This window comes from Eurypyga helias, unplaced genomic scaffold (genome assembly GCF_000690775.1).
Source record: "Eurypyga helias isolate BGI_N326 unplaced genomic scaffold, ASM69077v1 scaffold10080, whole genome shotgun sequence".
NCBI lineage: Eukaryota > Metazoa > Chordata > Aves > Eurypygiformes > Eurypygidae > Eurypyga > Eurypyga helias.
In genome coordinates this window covers 30,470-42,517 of record NW_010223764.1, presented here as the reverse complement: position 1 = coordinate 42,517, position 12,048 = coordinate 30,470, and the positions used below count along the sequence as shown (strand labels likewise).

Here is a 12,048-nt window from a genome sequence, read left to right as displayed (position 1 = left end):
GTACATCATCCTCCCAGCGAGGCTGTTCTTTTGAACTGGTGAAGTAAAACTGCCCAAAGCTTGGTGGTGAAAAAAAGCCTTTACCTGGACAACTGCTGTTGCTCGCAGTAGGATTGTTGTAGCTGGATAAATAAGGGAGTTCTAAAGCTTCTGCATCTTTGTGCCCTTGACTGTGTGGTTTGTGTAAAGCTTTGCTGTTCCATAGGTGTGTGTGCATACAAAGAAATAAACATGCACATGATCACAGTTGTTCTCCACTGTTCCACAGAGCAACATCAGAAAGAAGAATATCCTCTGTTTCTTTCTCCAGCCTGAGGAGTAGACAGTGGGATTGTAAAATGATGAAGTACTTGATAATTTAATGACAATTACTTGATATTAAATGCCAGTTCCTCAGAGTATTCACTAGAGAATGTAGTTTCCTTGTTGTGAGATCTTTTGTGTAAAAGAAATTGACAGTTAAATGAATATATTTAACAGACAGGACATTCTTTATTTGCTTTTAATGTCTTTTACTGTTATATTCTTACAGGCCTTACTTGTGGTTGAAGTTGGTCCTTACTTTTGGTCAATAGAGACCGAAGAAGAGAGATGTTCCATCTGTTGGCTGGTTGCTGTGCGTTTTTTCAATGGTGGCAGAAACCTGTTAGGTAAACATGTGAAATATTTTATATTTCTATGCTGACCTTCCCAAACTGTATTTCATGTCCTTCACATGTATGTTTTACTTCATTTGCAACATAACATTCATTCGTATTTTTTTTTAATTCCAAGACAAAATCCATAATTTTTTTTCTCCAAGAGAGAATCAGTGCATCTTCTGAACTTAAAAATGAAATGCTAATCATCTCCAATTCAAGTATTCTGTTTCTGACTCCAGGAACATATAAAGTTCAAAATATTGTCCTTCACATACTGTTTCCTCAAGTTGCGCATTATGTGTGATGCTAGAATGTTTATATAAAGTTTATTTGGTATTTGTCTTACTGATTTAGTTTCTGCATTTTGAGATTCTGAAGTGTAATGTGTTAAAACACACTGTTGTCGAGAGCAGACTGTAGTCCCAGTGTAATACTAGTTTTCTCACTGTTACTGAGAAAATGCACTGTTAACATTGCATTTTGTGGGTAAGCTGGTGATCCATTCTTGCTTATGGAATTCTACTGTTCTGGTTTGTTTCTGTTACTTTTACTTTGACATCCTGCATCCTTTTTCCTCCAATTAGCAGAGGTGCACAGATAGTGCATGGTTTGTTTCAAACTATTGACAAACTATGGAGAAGGGAAATAAGGGGTGCACCACACTTATTTATATTTCACACGTATGTAACAGGATTTGCTCTTGACTCTCCAATGCCTCAGTTTAGGTTTTACAGAAGGTGTTGCTGTTCAGAGGAGTGTATTGGGTTGAATGGCTTTCTGACACCACCAGTGTGTTGTAGACAATTGTGACTTTATGAATGTTTGTGGCTTTTTTGATTTTTTTAACTTTCTGTTAAGGTATAATTTACTGTGATCCTACTGTTTTCTCAGAGCTTTTTGGCTCTTCTGAAATAACTTGCATCGATTACACTTCATGTATGATGCTATGATAGTTTTAAGACTGGAAATAACAATGGTTTTAGTATTCCTTCACTTAAATGGGCATAAAATAGAGCAAATTCTTTACAGTCCTCTGAGTCTTTGTGAATAGGATGAATAATTGAGGTTATACACATAAATATGTGTTTCCTATTGCTTTACTTAAAATCATGTCCTGGTATAAATTCTAACCTGGGTACCATTTTGCTAATATACTGTACAAGATCAACACCACTGGTTTGCACATTTGCATTTTAGATTGCTCCTGCTTGAACGAAAGGCACAATGAGTACCAGTGCTGCTTATTTACAGTATCTGATGCCGTATACACAAGTGTTGTATACTGTCGTTCAGCTGCATTGGTTGAGACAGAAATGCGTTTCTAGTATAGGCACAGCTTTGAAGAAGAGAGACAGTAAAAATAAAGAGGAAGTGAAATGAAATTACGGAAATAGTTAGAGACCATAACCACGCCAAAAAAAGGATAAAATTTATAGTACCGTGAAATTAAATTTCAGCAGGCAAATACGGGTTGAAAGCAAAATCATTGTCTCATGTGAAACTTACAGAACAATGTTAGACTTCTCATTTCATACCTTGTGCTGTTCTGTCTAATCAGATGGTTTGACGTACTGAACACCAGATACACAGTCGTAACAGTGCCTGCTACTTGGTATTTTGATACCTATTCTTTCTGCTGCTTTGTGGTAAATTTGCTATGCATGTATTAAAAACTTAATAAGTGATGTCTAGCTAGAGCAAAAAAACTGAAATATCTTTTCTTTTTTTTTTTTTCTCCTTCTGAAGGAAAGTAACACTACTAATGGTAGGTCTTGATAACGCTGGGAAAACTACTGCCATCCGTGGAATTCAAGGAGGTAAGCAAATAATTTGTTTATCATGTAAATGGAGCATTGTAAGAATATAATTACTCACTCTCCATCTTTTTAATCTAAAAATATTGCTTCATCTCTTAATTTATCTCTCCCTCCTATATTGTTGAAAGAAAATGTTGGTGTTGGTACTCTTCTCAAGATTCTGGTAGCCAAAGTGGGCATGTCACAGGCCCCGTTGTGTGAAGACTTGCAGATGAGAGAAAAATTAAGGGGTCTTACCTTTGAAACATAAAGATCCTGATTTTTTTGATATCCGGCAAGTCATGCGAGGATGACTTGTAAGGTGGGTGCTCTCAATCAAGTGCTTTATGCGCAGAAGTGGCAGAGCAAGCTCTGCCTTTGCTCACTGGCCACTGCACCGTCATTCTGAGCTGATGTAGGCCAAATCAATGGTAGTTCAGCAACACCAGCAGCAGTTGAAGAGCAAAGTCGCTACCATTCTGCTACATGTTTTTCAAAGGTAATAGTATGGGTAGAAGCAAGGTGGATAATATGGAGAGAGCTGCCTCTGAAGACATTGCACCGTTCGGCATTAGAGCCCTTAGTCCACTGAGACAGCCGTAGTTAGTCTACAGAGGTGTTTAATTATCTAGTAAATGCCAAGACCAAATGTTCAGAGTACCCTGGTGCTCATATGCCTTGAGTTGACCACTCTATTAATTATGCAAAATGCTAAATTGCAACAAAATCCGTTCTGGGTTCCTGTTTAAATTTCATGAGTATCATAGCATATTTTTGGATTACAGGAAGGTTTTTTTCATTAGTTCAATAAATAGCTGAAGGAGCACTGTAGCTATAAGCAAGCCATCTGTCTCCGTAAGTGGCTTTAAGTGAAAGGAAGTGTAGGCAAAAGCTCGAAGGCTGTAGACCACACTCTAATTAATAATTACTTTGAATTAAAGCAGGGATGCAGGCTCGTTCATGAGGGAGTTGGTGGGTTTGTTTAGTTTTCCCGGGCTTGCTATCGCTGATAGGGTTCGTTCAGAATCTGCTGTGGCAGCACTTGGGCTCCATGTCTTCAAAATAAAGTTGGTTGAGTTTTGAAGCTGTACTAATTCACAAAGGGGGGTCCCGGACCCTTCTCTTCCTGGAGTCCTGGCTTGCACTATTCTGGCCGAGGGCTCCGTTCCAAATCCTCGTCTTGGCTGTGTGTGAAGGATTCACTTAAAAAAGGAGCGTGGTAGCAGAAGGCTGGTGATGATTTAGCTTCTGCACTGCTTTTCAGAGCTCAGTGCTTTTGACCATCCTTCGTTTCTTCCTCTCAACAAACTGAATTTTACATCTCTTTCTCCTACCTTGTGCTACCAAGGTACAGACAACAGTTGCAGAGATCCAATCAACTCACCGCTGCAGACAGAGCTTGGTGGTGTGAGGCAGATCCAGGCTTTCTTTGCCTGCTGGAAAGGGAGGCAGCAAGCAGAAGTACTAAATATAAAGCTATAGTTTGTTGGCATATTGCATGTCAGACTAAAAACCAAAAAAGAAACACAAACTAAGTCCAAAATGAGATCTTGAATAAAGGGGATCAAGTAGTTTACATCTCAGAAGAACATGGTTTCAGTCACATGGTCTCAGCCCTTGGTTTGAACTTTTGAAGCTGTTTTGGCACCCATGAGGGATAAAGAATAAATTTGGCAGGGCACAAGGCTTCCCAGGTTACAGTGCATTAACTGTTTTGTTTGTTTTCCTTCTCAAACTTGGATTAATACCATGCAAATGCTATATCTGTTCAGATGGCATCACTGGTGATGAAGGAGAAGGTAAAAAATGCAGTACACTGAACGCCACTGCAATATTAAAAATCATTTTTTTTTAAACTTTTCTTCCTTCTCCCTGCGCTTTTTTCCCCCCCAAAAAAGGTGCTCCTATCTAAATGGATGTAAAATAACTGGTTGACAGACTAGAGTGTTAATTTGAAATTACCTGAGGAGAGGGAAGACATTAATGCAAAAAAATGTGGATAGCAATATGGTGTTACTTAATAGGGAGGGTTTGATCTGTGCTATTAAAATACAAATTTTGCTACACAAATCACTATGTAAAATCCTCCTGAAATAACTAAGGACACTTTTTTAATCAAGGCTTTCTTCTTTGAACTCTGACAGAGTCTTTTGAAGACATAATGCCAACAGTTGGATTTTCCAATGCCCACCTAAAAGAGGGACGCTTTGACATCACCTTATTTGATGTAGGAGGTGGAATAAATATTAGAAGTATCTGGAAAAATTACTATGCGGAGGCCTATGGCATCATATTCGTTGTGGATTCCAGTGATGTTGGAAGAATGGAGGAAACGAAGGAAACCATGGAAGAACTTTTAAGCCACCCTAAGATATCAGGAAAACCGATGTTGGTGTAAGTAATAATAGTTGGGTTTTTAATAATCTGAAAATTTGTAAATGTTGACCTTCTATACACCTACAGAAGTATTTATGTAGAGTATAAACATTATGTATAAAGCACACTAATACTGCTGTATCTCTGACACTAAGCAATACTACAATTAGTTTTACAGGTTTTCTGAATTATTTATTTATGCCAGTCTAAGTATACTGGTGAACAAAGCCTTTTCCTTCCGTCTTTCCCTCCTGAGTTTTACATGGTGATATACTGAACCCATTCCCTTCATCTGACATTAGATGTCATTCTCATACTGACATTCTCAGGGGGATTTATTTCTCTTCTCTTTCATTAGCAGTGGAAAAATAATAGTTTTATGGTTTGGTGGAGGTTTTTTTCCCTTTTTTTTTACTGCTTTGTTGGTGTGTTTGGGGTTTTTTTTAAATCTTTAAAATTCTAATATTACTTGAAATGTTGTGATAGCTTAAAGGCTTTACAAGTTTGGCATGGTAACATGGTATGAGAATCATGTTACTGTTTAGGCCTACATCAGTTACTTAGATCGTAAACGGTTAATTATATTCTGCAATACCAGCAATCTCTCAGCAATAAATGTCTTGTTCACTTAACGCATGGTGGTGCTGCTGATACACGATCAGCAGAATCTCATTACAGAAGGCTTACTTTAATAGTATTTGGCATGTACATTTGTTCCAGTGCGTATGTTTTAATTAAAAAAAAAAAAAATTAGTTTCAAAAGGTCTAGAGACATCATTTCACAGAACAGGCAGATTAATGAGCTTCTCTACTTAAAAAACAGGTTTTGTAAAATATTTGAAATAGCATATTTTATTAAATTCAGCCACAGAAAAGGTCTTTGAGAATAAATACCCTTTCGAAGTTACATACTAAACTATGAAAGGTTAATATTGTTTATCAGGATAATATCTTTATGTCTGGTGGGCATAAGACCTCCATAATGCAGTAATTACCCACCGTTTCTGTGATATCATAAAGAATCTGTACATCTAAGAGGGGAGGCCTTTTAAGTAGTGATGCTCTGCTGGTTTGAGGGTGAAACTGGCTAATCTCTTTTGATCATGTGGAGAGTAGTTCAGCAAGGTAATAGTGTGTATGTTGAAAAATAGATTAGATTTTAATTTCCATTGCTATCTTAATCTTAGTATGGGGAAGGCAATAAAAGCAACTTAATGCAGCCAGTTTAACTCAAACCTGCTCTGAAAATGCAACTGTGACAGTTGAAACTTTGCAGTGTTGCTAAATAAATACAACTTTAGGTTGGTTTTTTTTTTTCGCTATGCCTTAATGCCATAATAGAGTTTATTTGGGTGGCTGGCTGTACCTGCAGAGAGCCCACTGGCTTCCCTGGGACTTGATCCTGCTTTTCGATCCATGTCAGTAGCTAATCAGAAGGCAGAGTGAATTAACGGAGTCTAATGGTGACTAAACTAAGTTTGTTGATGTTATTGCCCTCTAATTGATCGAGACTCAAGCCTTTGAACAGAATTTGCTCTTGCAGTATCCCAGTTCTGTGGAGGGATCCAGTAGTGCCTTGTTTTAGGCTCCCTTTGCAAGCCTGCATCCTGAGCTGTGAATTCTTTCCTTTATTGTCTTTGTTTTCTGCTTGGTGCTTGTGTTCGTGGCAGAGCTATGCTACTCTTGGCACGTTCAAATCACGTGAACCATAGAATTTGTTCCAGTATTTGAAGCTCTTCTTATATTGTGAAGCCTGAAAGTTGTGAGCGGGAAGGCGTGGTCAGTCAGCACTAGTGTGGTATGGAGTGCTTAGCAAATCAGATTAAACTGGTCCCATACACTGTCCCTTCCCTGACGATGCCTTGGGATGGAGACACAAATCCCCGTCTTTCATGCTTGTGAAATAAGAGTTCTGTGGCATAAACCTTTTTTCCCTTAAGTCCCTGAAACAGAAAAATGAAAACTTAGCAGAATAGAGGAAACAGCAGATTTCCAAATTTGCGCTGAATGTTAGCCTTTTTTAATACGTCCCTCCGCTAAGGATGTTCAGCTTTTGGTTTTGGGCTCTTTTTTGTGTGTTATTGTTTTTGGTTGTTTTTAATAATGAGATGCTTGGTATCCACATAGCATTAAATTCCCTAATATCTTGCCAAGTTTCTAATTAGTACATTTTAGTCTGTACTTGTATGTGTGAAGGCCAGTATTGAGTGAAAACAATACAGTGACCTCTGAGTATTAAATCCAGGGAAGTTGACATTTGTTTGCTCTTCTGCATAATTCTGTAACTTAAAAAAAAAAAAAAGAGGAAGTTTTTTTGGTGATTACTTCAGCCTGCATAATTTCTGTGTTAGTAATTTTGAATACTCAACATGAAATTCTCATCCTGTCACTCTGAAGTTTCCACTGGTCTTCTTTGGTTTTCTCTCAATTCTTCTGCAGTGCATTATGTAGGTTCCTGTTTTGCCATTTTCTAGCCACTATACAGCTGAAAACTACTGTAATTATTTAGTTGCGTATGGATAGTCAGCTGTCTTCCTGGGTATTACTGAAACTTTAGTTTTCTTCCATGGTTTAAAGTACAGCCCTTGTTTAAGCAGACCATATCTACTTCAAAGAAACATCTCTGTGGTGTGAGGAGGAAGGGCTAGCCCTGGAACACATTTCTCTCTTGGATAAGGGTGCTTGTTTGAACACTCCTGCATGGGGGATGCTTTGTAAACAGGTGGTGTTTGCTGTATTTTGGTTTTCTCATCTGTCAATGCTGGCTGCAATAATCCTTCACAGAAGTACAGTAATGCCTTTCTTTTTAAGGGCCCAGGAGAGAAGGAAAGGGCTATCTGTTATGTACATTTACATACATGTATATGTGAAGGAGCATGTTGGCCACAGCAACGTTTTTCTCTGTATCGCTTATTGGCTAATTTCTACTCTGCCCTTGGAATGTAAAGGTAGCTTTCAGATATGTAACAGTTAAAGGAGATTATTTAACAGAATATCTGTGCTGTCATTATCTAATTTCATTTTTGGTCGCCTCTGTGTAAATAATCTTTTTCACTTTAAGGTTCAGATCTCTCACTGTATTTTGATAACAGTTCATTTCAGTTGCAATTTTAATGGAAGGAATCCATTCATTTATAGATATCACAATGTGAAAATAATTCAGTGGTGCCTTTTCTTAGTGGTTTGATTTTCCCCCCCACCTCCCCACCCCAGATGCCATTAAAGACATCTAGCTCACTTAGTGCCTTGCAGAATTGCAGCGTACTTTGGTCTGACTTCTCTGACTGCATCCAGATATAGTGGTATTGACTGTGGCTTTGCACACAGAAATACATTCCTGGTTTGGTGTTTGGTTTTAGTGTGGGGGTCTTTTTTCTTTTCGGAAATAACTTTTTTGTCTCAGTTAGGTTGTTATTTTCTGTTAAATTACATTAGAGCACTTTTTCTCATTCAGTTCCAAAAGGGGTTGGGTATAGGGCAGAAACCCATCATTGGGATTATGGAAAGCAAGAGCACTCTGCATCTCCTTACTTCTCTTCACTACAGAAATAACTGCAAAATAAAGCAGTGGTATACTTCCCCTCTTGCGAATTCATAAAGAACACCTAGGGCATCTTTGGGGGCAGGTGGAGTCAATGCTCTGTTTTAGGCACTCAGGGAGAGGCATTAATATTTACTACTTTAGGCATTTGTTTTGCTTACCTACATGAGGATCCTAGGCTTCTACAGTTAACAGAGTATTATGGAACTATTTAGAGTTCTGGAAACTCTCAGCTAGTTCTCCTGGCCACACCTGTAGCAATACAAATAAATGCATATCCTATACTGTGTCTGGATCTGGACTTCCCACTGCAGGAAGGCCATGAAGACAAATGTTGATTATGTGACTCACTACAGTGAGTCCACGCTGCTCGGGTGTTGGAGTGTGTGACGTAAGCAGAGTCAGAGAGTTGTGTTTGTTTGGACTTAAGATGAAGAAACTAAGGGAGATTGGTATCTTCCTGCTGGTAAGGTAACAAAACAAGGCTCTTCGCTGAGGCATGGTGGTAGGATGAGAAGTGGCGGACAAGAGCTGCAATCAGGGGAATTCCTGTCTTGATTTGAGCAAGAGGTTGGTCTGGATGTTTCCTGGAAGTTCCTTCCAACCTAAATCATGGTTCTAGGTTACGTTTATTTTTATAAGGGTGGAGTCCTTGTTTTTCCATTTTGTTTTTGTACTAGCAAAAGACAGATGGCAGGAGCAACTGCATATTTAGATAGGCTAAGAACGTGTTTTACACTGTGTAATAAGGTATCGTATTCCTTTATCCTTACCTGGTAGGCGTCTGCCTGTGTAGCTGAATAATGTAAATATCTCTATGTCAGTTTATTAATGCATGGCTTCTCAGCAGGCTACTAACAAATATCCCTGTAGGTCTGGTGATGTAGTCTTCTGCTGCTAGTGATCTTTAATATGTTCAGAAAATACAAGCTCAACACCCTTCTGTATGAAGTACAGCGTGGTGTTATTAAAATACATATCCCAATGTCTGTTTTGCATTCTGTAAGATAGGGCACACTGTCCTGCTATAACGTGAGCATTATTTCGTGGTGTTATGTAAGTAAGTAAGATTTTAAATAGCTTTTCCTATAAGGGAAGTATTGAAACACTCTTAATTACTGATTTCTGACTTCCTGTTTGGTTTAGGTACCGTGTTCTGGATTGTTAACTAATGACATCTGCTTTATGTGTAGATTCTACTTCTCTTTTTTTGTAGAATTTCAGATTCCGGGGGAAAAAACCCTTAGAATTTGAACCAAGTAAATGTGAGCGCTAAAAAAAACCCACAAGGCAATTAAAATATTAATTATTATTTTATAAAAGGTATCTAAACTGTTCTTATGAATTCTGTCTTTGAGATTAACAGTATTTTCACTGCTTCCCAAAAGCACAGGTAGTTTGTTGCCACATTGTTTTAGCTTGAGTGGAAGAACAAAGAAGTGTCACTTTTGTCCTTTGATCCTCTCCCCTAGTTCACGTGTTTCTGTGAAAACCATAAAATTCTTGGCATTCTTTTAACTCTTGGGAAAAACAGATGCAATTCCTCCTGAGAGCTCTGTGGAAGAGGAGATGCAAAGAAAAATGAAGCGGTCGAGGGATCCTGAGACTGCTTTACAAGATCAGTTGCCTGAATAGGAGCCGCTGGTATTTCCAGCCGTTCATGTCTTTGGTCATTTGCAGCATGGACAGCACCAGCAGCATACTGCTTTGCAAGGGTTTCTGTTGCGGTACTTGACTGCAAGTCCAAATTTTTCTTTAGATACTTGAGTGTATTCCTGAGTGTTGTTCATACTGATTTCAATGTTGTTGATCATCTCCCCTTGCTCCTCCACCAGAACTGATATCTGGATGAAAAGTTCCTGTAAGTCTTTGATCTGGTTCTCCAGACTGACTAGTTCTTTGTGTCTCTGTTCAATCTCCGAAAGCTGAGCTTTGGTGATTTTGACTTCAGTGAGTAGATTTTCATTGAAAATCTCCCATTTTCCTTGTTGGAGCATGTCATTGACTTCTTCCTCGGATACCTCTTTACCAGCTACTTCAAGCTGACGGACAATAAATCTTCTGCACTTCTCCTGCTTAGCAGTTATAGCGTCATTGTATGAGAGCATAGCGTTTAGGTAACGGTGGGATAAGAAAGCGTGCTGGGAAGATAGAATTCTCACTGTAGCACGTGATGGCCCATGTTCATTTTCAGCTTTTTTTACTGTTTGTGCCAGTTCATCCAAACATTTACGTATGTGCTCTGCTTGACTTTTTATTTCTCTTGCTATGTTTGATTCCTTTTTCAGAACACTGAATCTTCGCATTGAAGATACTAGGCTTTTTTGTTGTTGACTGAATTTATGAACTTCCTCCACCAAATTATTTATTTCATTCTGAAGCTTCTGGATTTCGTGCAAGTGCCTTTCAGTTACGGGCTCTTTTTCATAAATAATGGCCTGCTGTTCAAACTCCTCCTGCTCTTCTTCCTGTATAGTTGCACCGTTGTTTTCCCCGGCTATCTGTAGTTCCTTAGCTCTCAGTTTAAGTTCTTGGAGGCGGTCCCTCATGGTTTTTCTGTTCAGGTTTTTTTCCCCTCTTGCAACACAGGGAGTTAACTCCAATATCTTTTTTCTTGTTTCACTGTAATCAAAGTAACAACAGTCAGTGTTAGCAGTTATATGTATGTAGGCAAAGTAGTTTTGGAGATTACAGCTACTTCCCTCTGCACGGAAGTAAAGTAAAAGTCACAATTGGAAGTGGTGGGTACTCTGAACAAATGTACGAGATAGGTGGTGTTGGTGCACTCCACCATTTAATCCAGTTTCTGTGGGACTTAATCGTAACCTAAAGCTTTTAATGTATCTTCTGGTGGGTAAAGTTAACCGTCTTCCCTCAGCTTCTTCACTGTGGTGTTCTTTCCACATACAATTGTTTGTAGCCCAAGCCCGTTTTTGTGGTAGATTTGCGGTGTAGAGTCCAGACCTTAGAACGATGAGGAATACAGCAAGTGGAGAGGACTTTTATTTTGAGGAGGAAGAGAGGAGTAACTCAAATTCTTATTTTATTTAAATTCCTTCTTTGATAAAAACTAATCAACTTTTGAGTCTTTTGGAAACAGAGGTGAATCTGCTGCTCCATTTTGGATTCTTGGTAGGAAACACACACTTCAGCTTTTGAGGGTGTGAGACAGAGACTATCTAATGAATCAGTCTGGCATGAATAAGATACTTCAGGCTTTTAGTTTAGCCACATGGAAAAACCTTTCTCTGTTTTCCTTGCCTTCCCTTGCCGGGCGAGTTAAACTGACAGTGACTGGTGCAGTTAACTACAACAAAACAGAACAACTGAACTCTAATAATTTAGTGTTCTGTTTTGTTTTTTTTTTAAATATCTGAATTTTCATAGAGGTGGATCCATATCACTAATACTGCAGCTTGAAGATTTTCAAAGACTTTTTTGGATTACTGTCATCTATTTTTACATTGTCATTTGCAGTCTTCATATAATTTATGCAAATGTACTTTGTGCACCATAGTGGAATACAATTCAGTGCTATTTCCTATTTAGTAGAAAGTGGATTTAGTTCTGTTTTCTACCCTAGCTGTTGTGCAAGCTTCCCTAGAAGTATAATTAAGAGAAAGTTTCTATTGTGTATGTTTTAGAAAATACCTAAGTTCAACTATTTTTAATTATAGAGAAGAAAGTGTTTTCC

At 38.4% G+C, this 12,048-nt stretch overlaps 2 protein-coding genes across 2 annotated transcripts in view; one reads left to right on the top strand and one right to left on the bottom strand.

The window, feature by feature from the left end:
* The first annotated feature begins 591 nt into the window (after window positions 1-591).
* Window positions 592-12,048, top strand: part of LOC104509939 (ADP-ribosylation factor-like protein 13B) — a 35,349-nt gene continuing 23,892 nt past the window's right edge. Inside the window, exons 1-3 of the mRNA XM_010152076.1 lie at window positions 592-650; window positions 2,388-2,458; window positions 4,582-4,831. Coding sequence (XP_010150378.1) covers window positions 592-650; window positions 2,388-2,458; window positions 4,582-4,831 — 380 coding nt within the window. The remainder of the gene's footprint in view (window positions 651-2,387; window positions 2,459-4,581; window positions 4,832-12,048) is intronic.
* STX19 (syntaxin 19) lies at window positions 10,025-10,903 on the bottom strand. Its single transcript, XM_010151965.1, has one exon. It carries the CDS (start codon window positions 10,901-10,903, stop codon window positions 10,025-10,027), a length of 879 nt encoding a protein of 292 aa, XP_010150267.1.